The sequence below is a fragment of the Phyllopteryx taeniolatus genome, chromosome 4 (assembly GCF_024500385.1).
Source record: "Phyllopteryx taeniolatus isolate TA_2022b chromosome 4, UOR_Ptae_1.2, whole genome shotgun sequence".
Classification (NCBI taxonomy): Eukaryota; Metazoa; Chordata; class Actinopteri; order Syngnathiformes; family Syngnathidae; genus Phyllopteryx; species Phyllopteryx taeniolatus.
The window spans coordinates 31,849,552-31,863,442 of record NC_084505.1 but is presented as its reverse complement, the minus strand read 5'-3'; the positions used below and the strand labels follow the sequence as shown (position 1 = coordinate 31,863,442).

The 13,891-nt window shown below is 40.3% G+C and overlaps 1 protein-coding gene across 1 annotated transcript; it reads left to right on the top strand.

Annotated features, from left to right (window-relative positions):
* Nucleotides 1–5,555: 5,555 nt before the first annotated feature.
* helt (helt bHLH transcription factor) lies at nt 5,556–7,842 on the top strand. Its single transcript, XM_061771979.1, has 4 exons — nt 5,556–5,674; nt 6,176–6,280; nt 6,383–6,479; nt 7,280–7,842. Exons 1-4 carry the CDS (start codon nt 5,648–5,650, stop codon nt 7,771–7,773), a joined length of 723 nt encoding a protein of 240 aa, XP_061627963.1. The 5' UTR covers nt 5,556–5,647; the 3' UTR covers nt 7,774–7,842.
* The last annotated feature ends 6,049 nt before the right edge of the window (nt 7,843–13,891 follow it).

Sequence of the window (13,891 nt, the reverse complement as noted above, 5' to 3'; positions counted from 1 at the left end):
TTAAAAAAATCAGCCACTTCACATTCGGGCCCATCTGCACGAGGTAATGCAGTCAAAAAAACGAGAGATGTATGCTCCCCCCCCCCCCCCAAAAAAAAAATAATTGAAAAAAATTGAAAACTGATATTTTGCCTCTCAAGTGGCAACAGGTAACCAAAATATTGTCGCAAAGTTGCAGTGTTTTAAAAGATGAAAAGAGTGTAACGTGTCCTCTTGTGTACATGAATACTTTGACTTTGTTGTGTTGAGCAGAATCCTGGAGTGTTATCAGTCCATCACAGCGATGCAGACGCTGGACTTGTCTCTGCTTGAGCGAGGGCCCGCTTCTCGGCACTAGTATCACATACCTCGGCGGACCACAAGTACGACCACAACAGCAAGCAACCCGCAAGGCACTTATCAAGGAACTAGTACCGTGGAAAGCCGGAGGAGCATTTATATAAGTCTCTGTACAAAGTAGACTCTTTGTCCTCACTTGTAAGACAATTCAGTGCACTGGCAGGATGGGTGTGTCCTACGAGTAATGTTTTTTTTTCCACTACTAGTGCCACTTTTAGCCTACTAGTACAACCTTAAGCTGTTTATCCTTCATGTCCAATACAGTATGTGTTGAAAATGTTTTCCATAAAGTTGTCTCTGCTGTTGGTCTAGTAGTTATTTCAAACTGCTCTAAATTGCTAGAGTACTCTGCGTCATTTACACAATTGTCAAAAAAAAAAGTACTGGCATTACCACATTACATTTTGTCTGTTGTCTTAATGTTGTCCAACTACCGGAGACAAATTCCTTGTGTTTTTGACATACTTGGGAAAAAAAGATGATTCTGATTATTTCATATCCTTGATATGCAACTGAAGGTCAACGTACCACAACCCCAATTCCAATGAAGTTGGGACGTTGTGTTAAACATAAATAAAAACAGAATACAAGGATTTGCAAATCATGTTCGACCTATATTTAATTGAATACACTACAAAGATAAGATATTTAATGTTCAAACTGATAAACTATTATAAATAAACAATCATTAACTTGGAATTTTATGGCTGCAACATGTTCCAAAAAAGCTGGGACAGGGTCATGTTTACCACAGTGTTACATCACCTTTTCTTTTAACAACATTCACTAAACGTTTGGGAGCTGAGGACACTAATTGTTGAAACTTTGTAGGTGGAATTCTTTCCTAATCTTGCTTGATGTACAACTTCAACTGTTCAAACGTCCGGGGTCTCCGTTGTCGTATTTAACGCTTCATAATGCGCCACGCATTTTCAATGGCAGACAGGTCTGGACTGCACGCAGGCCAGTCTAGTACCCGCACTCTTTTACTACGAAGCCATGCTGTTGTAACACGTGCAGAATGTGGTTTGGCATTGTCTTGCTTCAATAAGCAGGAGCGTCCGTGAAAAAGACGTCGCTTGGATGGCAGCGTATGTTTCTCCAAAACCTGTATGTACCTTTCAGCATTAATGGTGCCTTCACAGATGTGTAAGTTACCCATGCCGCCTGACAGATCGAAGGTCACGGCCATTCAATGTTGGTTTTCGGCCTTGCCGCTTACATGCAGTGATTTGTCCAGATTCTCTGAACCTTTTGATGATATGATGTCTTTTTTTGCCATCTGTCCCAGCTTTTTTGGAACGTGTTGCAGCCATAAAATTCTAAGTTCATGATTATTTGCTAAAAACAATCAATTTGATCAGTTTGAACATAAAATTTCTTGTCTTTGTAGTGTATTCAATTAAATATAGGTCGAACATAATTTGCAAATCATTGTATTCTGTTTTTATTTATGTTTAACACATCGTCCCAACCTCATTGAAATTGGGGGTTGTGTTACGCTCTTTGTCCTCTCTAGTATGACAACTTATGTTATCATTGAATAAATGCTCAAATAGCTTTTATATCATTGATATCCAGCTTAAGATTCATGTACTAGTACACTCTTTGTCTTCGCTAGTAGGACAACTTTGGCATACTAGTAGGAAAACTACATGTTACTAGTGAGGCAACACTGGTTGAGCATTTATTTGAGAACTTTGATATCAAATTAATGCTCAAAGGTTTTTTTCCCATAAAGCCGCCTGAGCATTTATTTGAGATTCCTCTTAAGGTTCATGTACTAGTACGCCCTTTGTCCTCATTGGTTAGACAACTTTGGCACGCTACTGTACTAGGACTACATGTTACTAGTGAGGTAAAACTGTGCACTAATTAACAGCTCTGTGCTGCTAGTACTACTAGTGGCACTATAAAATTCTACCAGTTAATATGTAGCACTTCACTTTTAGCACTAGTAGCACAGAGATTTCAACTAGTGCAGTTTTGCATGACTAGTAACAATGTATATTAATAGCTTTTTGTGCACTTGTTGTTAAAATGCGTGCATGAAATGAGTCACATCAGCCTGACGGTGGCGCACCAACCTCAAAAATGGTGAGTGCGTATGCATGTATATGTGTGTGTGAAGGAGGGGAGGGGGGGCCTCAGGGGTCACCACGGGTCACGGAGCAGTGCCTGACAACACACACACACACACACACACACACACGCACACGCACTGCTCAGTTTAAACACTTTTGTCCTGTAAGGACAACATCAACATTTTTTTTTTGTCCAACTAATTGAACATATTGTGCAATCATGTCGTTCTCTATTACTTTACCATGCTTCCAAATAACTTGAGCAATACATGTTTGTGCTACTTTATTACAGTATAGTGCACATATTTTAAAAAAATACAAATAAAAAATCTGCATGGCCATACAATGCAAACAGTGGAACAAGTGTTTGTTCTGATGAAACTTTTTTTGTTTGTTTGTCAAAAGTAAATGCAACTTACTAACACTATACACTGAAAAAAAGTCATTTGAATTGACTTAATTTGAACATGTACATCATTATTATTTTTTTTAGCTTTATTTAATATTTTTTTTTAATTATTTTTAAATATTTTTAAAAAATATTATTTTTATTGTTTTTGAGGAAAAGAGGGAAGATTTATGTCATTTTTTCCCTTTTTTCCGTCTGGGCTACATGCATAATATGCACATTTGATCATAAATATATTTTGTTGCACCATTCAAACATAAGCATAGCATACTTTGAGAAACCCAAATATAATGTCATATTATGATTTTAACATTAGCATCATAGTTTTGCAATGTTGTTTGGAACTAAATCCCCACCAATGCCAAATACGGGAAAAAAAAAAGAAAAAAAAAGTCCTTTGAATGTACTTAATTCGAACATGGACACACATTTTTGGCACATGATTAAAACGTGTGAAACTAACACATATTATTTGATTATTTTTGAGGAAAAGAGGGCAAAATCATTTTTAGCACATTTTAATCGTGACCAACTGAAAATTAAGTACTCCCCAACACGCCCCCCCCCCCCCCCCACACACTGACTTCAACAGCATATCTTTGTTTATATATATATTTTTTAATATACACACACGTTATATTTCATCTGTAACATAAGCAAAATAAAAACTTTAATCATCACTTTAATCATGTTTTTTGTCATACTGTTGTTGTGCTTGCCTGTCAATTCACTGAGGGGGGAAAAGTACGTCATTTTTGTTTGCACATGATTAAAATATGTTATTTTTTAAATGACGTCCTTTCCCTCTTCTTTCCCTCTTTCAGATTCAAATATATTTTCTGAATCATGTGCACCCGATGTACATGCAAATTGAAATGACTTTTTTTCCCCTTCCTTAGGCAGTTCCAAACGCGGTGCAGGTTGACAGTCAAAATATACTTTATAATATCCACATAATAATTCCTGAAGTCCTCATCAAGTCAATTATTTCGACTGCATGTTTTTTTAAATTTTTTTTTATTTTATTTTAGTTTTTTTTACTCTTCACAGCAAAAAGTTGAGTGCGGATTTTATGTTGTGCAGCACACACGCACGAGTGCAACAAGTGCACACTTGGAAAGTCTAAACACATTAAAAGAAAGGAGAGAAAAAAGTTTTTTTTTTTTTTTTTTTTTTTTTTAAACAAGTGCACAGTCAAGTAATTGGATTTTCTGCCCTCGTCCCGCTCGCTCGCGTCTTTCTCTCCATGGTGCTCCCCGAAAAGAAGCTCACTCCCCAAAAACTCTTCAGACGTCTGCTGAGGCTTTTCTTTCACAACCTCCCCATGTTCTTTTTCAATCTTTTTTTTTTTTGTATTTTAATTCTTTGACATCGCTCGCGGGATCAAATATAGGCAAGCCGCTCGGCGGGCGAAGTTTTCTTTTTCTTCGGCCGTGAAAAGCCCCCGTGAAAAAGGCGAGACTGCATGCGAGCCGCCTTGTTTTGGCGCATGAGAGCCCGTTTGGGTGCACGCACACAATAAACCTGTTGTCAACCTTGCTTGCTGCAGATATGTTTGAAGCAAACAGACAATTGTTGTGCGAAATGTATTCAAGTATAAAATAATGCCCTTTGTTTGGAGAGGGGATGAAGAAGAAAAAAACAAAACAAACCCCCAAAAAAACTTTGAGCGCATTTAAAGCAGTCGCCTTTGTGCGTCGCCGCGTTGGCGCATTCCCCGGGCGCCTTGAAACGCGATTGTTTCTCAGCTTTTACCGGATCAAAACACGCCGTTAATTCGATCAGAAGGCCTCACCCCTCGCAACAATGGCAGTATAATTTCCCCCAAAGTTTGTTAAGTTGACCGAAATTAGGCAAATGAATAGAGGTCTCCGGGCTCTCCATCTCGCAGGTGACGGCGGATAATGCGCGCTCGCACCAGCTGCATTCTTCTTTATTTCCCCCTTTTCTTCGCAGAGCATTATGAAAATTTAGGCCAATGAAACTATTCATGGCACTGAATAGACATTTTCTTATAGGATAATAGGATACAAATTGAGCCCCCCCCCCAAAAAAAAGGGGTCTCCAGTGGCGGCTCCTCGCGTGCGCCTTGACGCGGAGCACGCTCGTGTGCCAGCGGGCCCCGCGTGCACCTGCCGACGCACTAACACAAAATAGTAGCCGGGGGGGGGAAATAAGAAAAAGTAAAGAATTCACGTCAACAACAACAAGTTGAGAGCGAGTCATGTGCACTAAACTCGGCGGAACAGCCTACTTAAAAAATAATAATAATACAAAAAAAATGAATTAGTCTGATGGCACCAAAGACGACCAAACAAACCATCGTGTGAGGGGAAAACAAACACACACAAAAACACATACAGACCACTTGCAGGTCCCTTTTTGTTGTTGTTTTTTTGTCGTTTGGTTGTTGTTTTGTTTTGGCCGCACGCTCATGTGCGCCAAAAGCTCCTTTTTCTCGCCACGAATCACGTGGCCGTGGAGCGGCCACGTGGGTTAACAAAGCCAGGTTAGCCCCCCTGACGGCCCACCTCTTCTTTTCTCCCCCCCCCACCCTCTTCTCCCTCCAAACTGTTTCTCCAACTAAACACCCCCCACCTAATCCCCCCCCCCCCCCCTCGTGGAATAATTTCCATTTCCTAGCGTGAATCCCTCCTGGATGAGCTCCTTTATAAGAAGCCGCCGTGTTTCGCACCGCTCACATTTCATTTGCCTTCCCGCGGCTTCGCATCTCCCTGCACGCTGCAACACCTTGCAAGACTTCCCCCTCCCCCCAAAAAAACAAAATAAAAAAATAAAAAAAACCATCTCCTCCATGGCATCCAAAACGAAGGAACGAAAGGTAAGCACGCCACGTGTCCAAATTCTAAATATTGTTTATATCAAATGATAGTATTGACATTAAACATGCGTCAACTTGAGCTGCACGTATTTTTATGATGGTAGAATTAAGCTTATTTTACTTGTTTATTTTTTTTTGCGTGCAACTTTGTGCGCAATTTAGCGCGCCACACACTTCTCTTCTTTTTTTTCGCCCCCCAACCCCCCTCCCACACAGATTATACATCTCTATCTACAATAACTCGAAATGTGCTAAATATACTTGATGAAACGTTCCGCTCGAGTCGGTTGACGTATTAATGACGAATTGGCGGAAGAAAAACCTCCGTTAAACTGTGCGTAAAAACGCAGCACCGACGCGCGCAAGTGCGTCGGGGCTGCGTTTGGAGTTGCACTCGTGTGTCAATTTGGGGGAGGGGGGGAGTAAAAATGAAAAAAGTACACATTTGTCATTTTCTCAAGCTGTTTTGGTTGCGTCATCTCCATGGTTGCATGTTTCCAGAGAACGCCCATCTCTCACAAAGTGATTGAAAAACGAAGACGAGATCGCATCAACCGCTGCCTGAACGAGCTGGGGAAAACTGTACCGATGGCCTTGGCGAAGCAGGTATCGATCTCCTCCCTTATCGATCTCACCACACCGGGATGCACGTTGCTATTCAGTTCATAACATATGATTCATATCATTTTCCTTCGATCCTCTTTAAAGAACTCCGGGAAGCTGGAGAAGGCTGAAATATTGGAAATGACGGTTCAGTATTTGAGGGCTCTCCATTCTGCAGATTTCCCGAGAGGAAGAGAGAAGAGTGAGTGGTAAACTTGATGTCATTGGAAACTGAACATTATCATTTAAAGGCCATTGTTTTTTTTTTTTTTTTGGCGGGGGGGGGGTCCATTTTTTTTGTATTGTATTGTATTTTGTTGTTTTTAAACAACAGACAAGGGTCGCAACGTTTTCCGCAGCACACGAAGGCAAAATTGATACCAACAAAAAATGTGTTGACAAGATGCAAGAAAATGAGAAAAAATGTGCTTGTGAGTCTCATTTAAAAAAAAAAAATTTTTAAAGAGAGAGTTCCAGGCTCACTTTTTACACATAACAGTATCACACTTGATAAACGTTATATAGCAGAGAATGCAAAGTACACATGATGACATTTAACAACACCGCTTAAAAAGTTCAAACAAGACAGTGTGATATAATAAAAGTGACAAAAAAAGATTTTTTTTTCTTCTCCTTCTTTTAATGTGTGTTTCGAGGTCTTGTGGAGGTAAGACGTGTGCCCTCCAAAATATCGCACTGATTCAAAAGTCATAGTTAGCAGTATTTTGAAGCGAAGATTGTAAATGTACGATACAAATTGTGAAAACCCCGGTAAATAGCGTTTACTTAAAAAAAAAAAAAAAAAAAAAAAACTCAGGTAACTTGTTGCTTTGAAATTAGTATAAAAAAAAAATTCGTCAATTGATTAAAAAGTGGTAGGACTCAAGCAAATGAGACATTCAAAAGAGATTGGTCTTTTAAATTTCAGGGGCACGTCCACTTTGAGGTATGAGAATATCAAATTTTGCTGCTTTTAAAGTTGCCGTTTGTTCGCCATTGCAGGCGAGTTGCTGACCGAGTTCGCCAACTACTTCCACTACGGCTACCACGAGTGCATGAAGAACCTGGTCCACTACCTGACCACGGAGGACCGAGCCGAGACCAAGGACATCAAATACGCGCGCATCCTGGCCTTCCTGCAGTCGAAATCCCGCTCGGTCGCCGAGCCCGCGTTCGCTTCCGCCGCCGCGTCCGGCCCCGAGCCCTCGGACTACCCGGGCCACCGGCCGCGCTCGTCCCCGGAGCGCCAGAGTCACGGCCCCGCGGAGGCCGCCGCCTACCAGCGGCAGAGTCCTCCGGGACACATGGCCTGGCACGGCTCGGCCCGCGGGCCCGCCGTTTCGTACCAGCCCGCCGTGGCGCTGAGTGGGCACGCGCAGCAGCACGGCGGCTACTTGTCACCGGTGCAGGGACTCGAACATCATCACTACTTCAACTTGATAGGCCACGCCCACCACAACACCTTCACCTTGCACAGCGCGCAACACGCCATGTAACACGCGCACACACTAACACACAAACTTGCTGCCTTGTTGTTGTTTTATTTATATCAATGTGGAGGATGGAGGCAGAGCTTGTAAACTGTACATGATGTAAATAAATGATTCTTGTAAAACCTATAGCTACTTTGGCATTTTTACACACATTATGGTCAGGATGAGCTTTCGGTAGCTAACTCGCTAGCAAGCTAGCGAGGTAGCCAGCGAGCCAGCTAGCGAGCAAGATATTATTCCTCCCATGAGGGAATTCAGATTGTCAAAGCAGCAATATTCACAAATATACAATGATACCGGAACCACCGACAGATAAAAAAAAAAAAAAAAAAAAAAGCAACTCAACTTTATTTGTAGAGCACTTTAACAAGAGGCGGCACGGTGGCCGACTGGTTAGAGCGTCAGCCTCACAGTTCTGAGGTGCGGGGTTCAATCCCCGTCCCCGCCTGTGTGGAGTTTGCATGTTCTCCCCGTGCCTGCGTGGGTTTTCTCCGGGCACTCCGGTTTCCTCCCACATCCCAAAAACATGCATTAATTGGAGACTCTAAATTGCCCGTAGGCATGACTGTGAGTGCGAATGGTTGTTTGTTTCGATGTGCCCTGCGATTGGCTGGCAACCAGTTCAGGGTGTACCCCGCCTCCTGCCCGATGACAGCTGGGATAGGCTCCAGCACGCCCGCGACCCTAGTGAGGAGAAGCGGCTCAGAAAATGGATGGATGGATGGACTTTAACAAGAACCGCAGCTGTAACAAAAGTGCTGTACATAAAGCAAAAGACAATAATTCAAATTTGGGATTGGGCGAGTACCGATACCGGCCTTGCTTCTTGGTATCGGGTACTCGTGAAGGTTGCCGATACCAGCCACCGATACAAAAAATGACGTTGAGTAAGTCTTCCTCGCCAGTAGTTGGCGCTACACTGCGGCAGTTTGGCATATCGGCAAATAATCGTGCAGCAGAAAGAAATGATATGTCGTTGTGTTAATTGAAATTGTGTGTACTGGATAAAAAGCATGAGTGGTATCGATATCAGTGAGTACTCAAGAGTGAATACTCGTACTGATATTGGTCTGGAAAAATGTGGTATTGAACATCCCTAATTCAAATGCTAATAATACATTCATAAATAACTAAATACAATTTTATTTTCTAATTAATATATACAAGAATAGCGAATATCCGCAGATAATTGGTGCCCATTATATATATAAAAAAAAAGAAAATCCCCCAAATTCTTGAGAAATAAGTGTTTCCTGAGTTGGTTCCGCACCCCAAAAAATAAAATAAATAATTGGAAAAATAAATGAAAAAAAACTATCCACAAATGTCCCACTGAAGTCAGGCTACTTAAAGGTCAATATTTTTTTCATAGCAGAATGTCACGTCCACCTCACACACACGCGAAGGTTATGGAATTATTGTGTAAGGAGGGGAAACCCCAAATCAATAATGTGCTCTCAGTATTTCAAAAATCTTCTCCCCGAAAGCCCTAAAAGGAGAAATAACACATTTCTCCTTCTCAGCTCTTTTAACAAAGTCGTATGCGTGGCGTTGAAATGTTAAAACGCCGCTTAAACAGCTCAAGGAGAGCCGCCTCATTGTGAGCGAAGGCTGAAAGGCGAACAATCGGGCTTCATCCTTCAGTGACTGCCAAGAAACGTCATCAGCAGCATGAAATCTAAGTTTCTCTCTAAAGGAAACTGCAAGAAAACACTTTTTTGTTTTTTTTTAAAGGCACGAAACAATCCACATCTTAAGACTCATTCAATATTAATAAGACATGAAAAGAGGTTATTGTGTACACACGCTGATATGTGTGCACAAGAATCATTTCAGGGTGGCTGCCTCAGTGAATAAAACGGCCATCGTTCGCCTGGATGCTTCAATAAAAACACGTTAAGCAGCCAAAAAGAAGACAGTGGCCATGCGGGCTCACACGTCGCATGAATAATAATAAAGTGAGCATGCATAAAAAGAAATTGCATTTATTGACATTGTTTGTCTTTGGCGTTGAATTCGCTTGTCATTTCAAATCAATATAAAATGATTTGAATGCCATTCATCTGTGCCAGCAACCCCCCGGAAAAAAACTTTTTTTTCTTACATTTTATTGTGTATATACATATATATATATATATATGTGTGTGTGTATATATATATATATATATATATAATTGTTGAATTTTTTGCTGATTTATTAAAAAAGAAAAACTGTAAAATCACACAGCCATAAGTATTTGAACTCGGGTGCTGTCCATTTCTTCTGCTCATCCCTAAAATGGTTCTACACCTTCATTGGAGTCCAGCTGTGTTTGAGTCGACTGATTGGACTTGATTAGGAAAGCCACACCCCTGTCTATATAAGACCTTACAGCTCACAGTGCATGTCAGAGCAAATGAGAATCATGAGGTCAAAGGAACTGCCTGAAGAGCTCAGAGGCAGAATTGTGGCAAGGCACAGATCTGGCCAAGGTTACAAAAAAAAATTCTGCTGCACTTAAGATTCCTAAGAGCACAGTGGCCTCCATAAGAGTCTTGGTGACAGAGGTAAAGAAGAACCCAAAGATCACTGTGCCTGAGCTCCAGAGATGCAGTCGGGAGATGGGAGAAAGTTCTAGAAGGTCAACCATCACTGCAGCCCTCCACCAGTCGTGGCTTTTTGGCAGAGTGGCCCGACGGAAGCCTCTCCTCAGTGCAAGACACATGAAAGCCCGCGTGGAGTTTGCTAAAAAAAACACCTGAAGGAGTCCAAGATGGTGAGAAATAAGATTCTCTGGTATGATGAGACCAAGATAGAAATTGTTGGCCTTCATTCTAAGTGGCATGTGTGGAGAAAACCAGGCACTGCTCATCACCTGTCCAATACAGTCCCAACAATGAAGCACGGTGGTGGCAGCATCATGCTGTGGGTGTTTTTTTTTTTCAGCTGCAGGGACAGGACGACTGGTTGCAATCGAAGAAAAGATGAATGCGGCCAAGTACAGGGATATCCTGGACGATAACCTTCTCCAGAGTGCTTGGACCGGGCCGAAGGTTTACCTTTAAAAAAAGACAATGACCCTAAGCACACAGCTATTTTATTATTTTTTATTATTATTTATTATTTATTTTTTTATTAATTACGTTTTTTTTTCTGTCAATATGGGGTGCTGTGTGTACATTAATGTGGAAAAAAAATGAAATTAAATAATTTTAGCAAATAGCCGCAATATAAAAAAGAGTGAAAAATTTAAGGGGGTCTGAATACTTTCCGTAACCCCTGTATATATATATATATATATATATATATAACAATATATATAACAATTCGAAAACTTTATGGCATTTTTTTTTATTGTTAAGAAACACAGAGCTGAACATCTACGTATTGTATGTATGACTGCCGATACGTGCAATTGTGCTCATAAGTTTACACACCCTGACAGAATTTGGGCAAGACAGGACTGGCATTTAAAAAAATATATATAACTGATGAGTGAAGCGCGACCATACATCATTATTGTCTTTGTTGCTATGTTTTGTTTAGTGATTGTGGTTTTCTGAAATGCCTACTAGTTTAATTTGAATCGAATAAAACACACAAAAATATGTTTTGAATGAGCAATCGTTTTCTTTCAAGAACGGCGCGCGTGTATACAAATCAAACTTGTGGGCGCAACTGTGTAATGTTATCTCATTTACGAAATAAAAGTAGAGGTGCGTTTCAAAATAAGAGCAAGTAAATCAAAAGTGAAAACTGTTTGGGTCGAAATAAAACTACAACTAAAATTTTCAGTTACAAGCGTGGTCACGGAATGAATTAAACTTGTCATCTCAAGGCCTCATTATATCTGGAAAAAAATAAATAAAATGTATATATATATATATATATATATATATATATATTTCTATGGAAGTTGATTCAAGTTAAAGCTGTGGGGAAAATGTTAGAAGAAAACTGTTTGTAAGCTTGTTTTGTAGCAGGAGAAATAAAGCAAATCCAACAAGGGGGAGGAAAAAAATAGGAATTTTCAATAATGTCATCATTGTCTGCTTTTTCTATGAGCAGAGCAAATTTCCGAAAAAAAATCTGATATTTTATTGGCCAGGTTGCTCAGCTCTTGTCTTAGATATAAATACAACAAGGGAGCCATTTTCAAAAACTTCTACTTTTCTGTGTTCCCGCTCCAGAACTGCGCAGTTTTTTTGTTTTTACGCATCGTCAATAGAAATGTCCTCCAAATCACACTTACAGCCGCAGAAATGGTCTAGTGTAACACTTGACTTGGCGCCGGTTGAACATTCCCGCATCGCTTGTGAGCACAATGATGTTTTTGTTTGCACGTAGGCAAGCTGTGAGAAGTCCAACAGTTAATCGGCGCGCAGCATCAGCATCACGTCGGCTGCCCATCCGCACCTCGCAATCTGATCTGAGGCTTAACGTGGAGGAGCTCGGCGGTGGGGGTGGGTGGGGTTGTTCAGAGGAAAAGGAGGGTGGGGGGCATTGGATAGAGGATAGAGATCATTCCCACACTAGATAGTAGTCCTATCTATCTCACATGGGGGGGAAGGGGGGGGGGGGGGGTTCATAGTACACCTCCCCCGCCCGACCATGCCACCTCCCCCTCCTCCCGGGCTAATAATGCCAAAACTTGGCAGGCACATGAGCAACAGTTTTCCCATCAGGAGAGAAGCCTTGCTTGGCACCGTGCTCACTGTAAGAGCAGTGCAGACGTGAATGAACGAATGAATGAATGAATGAATGAGTGAGGGCCTGTTGGCAACAACAACAACAACAAGCCACTGGGCACAGGTCACCTCACTGTATGCTGACTTGCAACTATAAACAAAAAAAAACAAAAAAAAAGAAACACACACATTTGTTTTGTTAGAATTGAAGCAAGTGGTTCTTTTTGAAAAACAAAACAAAAAACAAAACAAAACAAAAAATATATATATAGTTAATACACGATGAGGCCACACTGAGTTTCAGTGTTCGTCACCTTTCTTGCACTTGGCAAGCGCTCGGCAATCCCGGCGCAATGCCATCAGATTATGCAAATCCACGCAGTTGCCCCCGATTCAACGCCTACCTCCATTTAGGGGCAACGTATCGGAGGCAGAAGTGAATGGAGCCATACAAGAGGCAGTGTCTTAACAGGAGAGTGAGAGGGGAGGAGGGTGCGGGGGGGTGGGGGGTGGGGGGTCAAAGGCATCTTCTCATAGAAATGAAAACGTCTTGAATACTGTACTAAATGTCCCACTGTGGACTCTCGTCTCTGTCACGCCCTCGCATTTATTCCTCTTTCTTGTTTGTATGGGAACAAGGAGCCGTGATTCGTAGAAGCCTTTGCCAAACGTTTTAAGCCGCGCACCCCCTGCCACATCCCCGCAGAGTTGGCACACCACCTCGCACCCCTTCCCAAAAAAAAAAAGTCAAAACAAAGTGTTTTGTTTGATCGTAAACATGATAAAAAAAATTAATAAAATAAATGTCAGTTTCATTTAAAGACCACATCTAAGCTTCACTAAATTTTTCAAATTTAGAACACCAGTAGTTTGACATAAATTATGTACAGGTATTATTGTTTTTGATTTAAAATCATTTTATGTTTTAATTTGTTTCTTTATTTTTTAAAATATTTTATTAATTATTATTAATTTTTTATTATTTTATTTAAAATGTTGTTGTTTTGTTTATTTTTTATTTCTTACTTTTTATCTTTATTCACTTTTATTGATTTATTTATTCTATCTTATTTTTGTCTTTTTTTACATTGTCATTTTAATTTTATAGTTTTTTTTCAATCTACGTTTGTAATTTTAAAATGAATTTTGTACTATTTTTGTTGTTTTTATCTTTTTATGTCTAAATGTCTATGCTCCACCATTTTTAATTTTTTCCTTCTTATCCTAGTTTTGTCATTCTTTACATTTATTTTTGTCATTTTAAACTTATTTTTGTTTTTTAATTATGTTTGTCATTTTAAAATTAACTTTGCATTTGAACTTAGTTTGGCCATTTAAAAAACAATTTTTTTTTTCTTTTCTTATATTATTATTATTGCATCCCTTTTTGTTCCAAATTAAAACATCTTAAAGGACATGTTTATTTATAATTTATTTTCACATTAAACAAAAC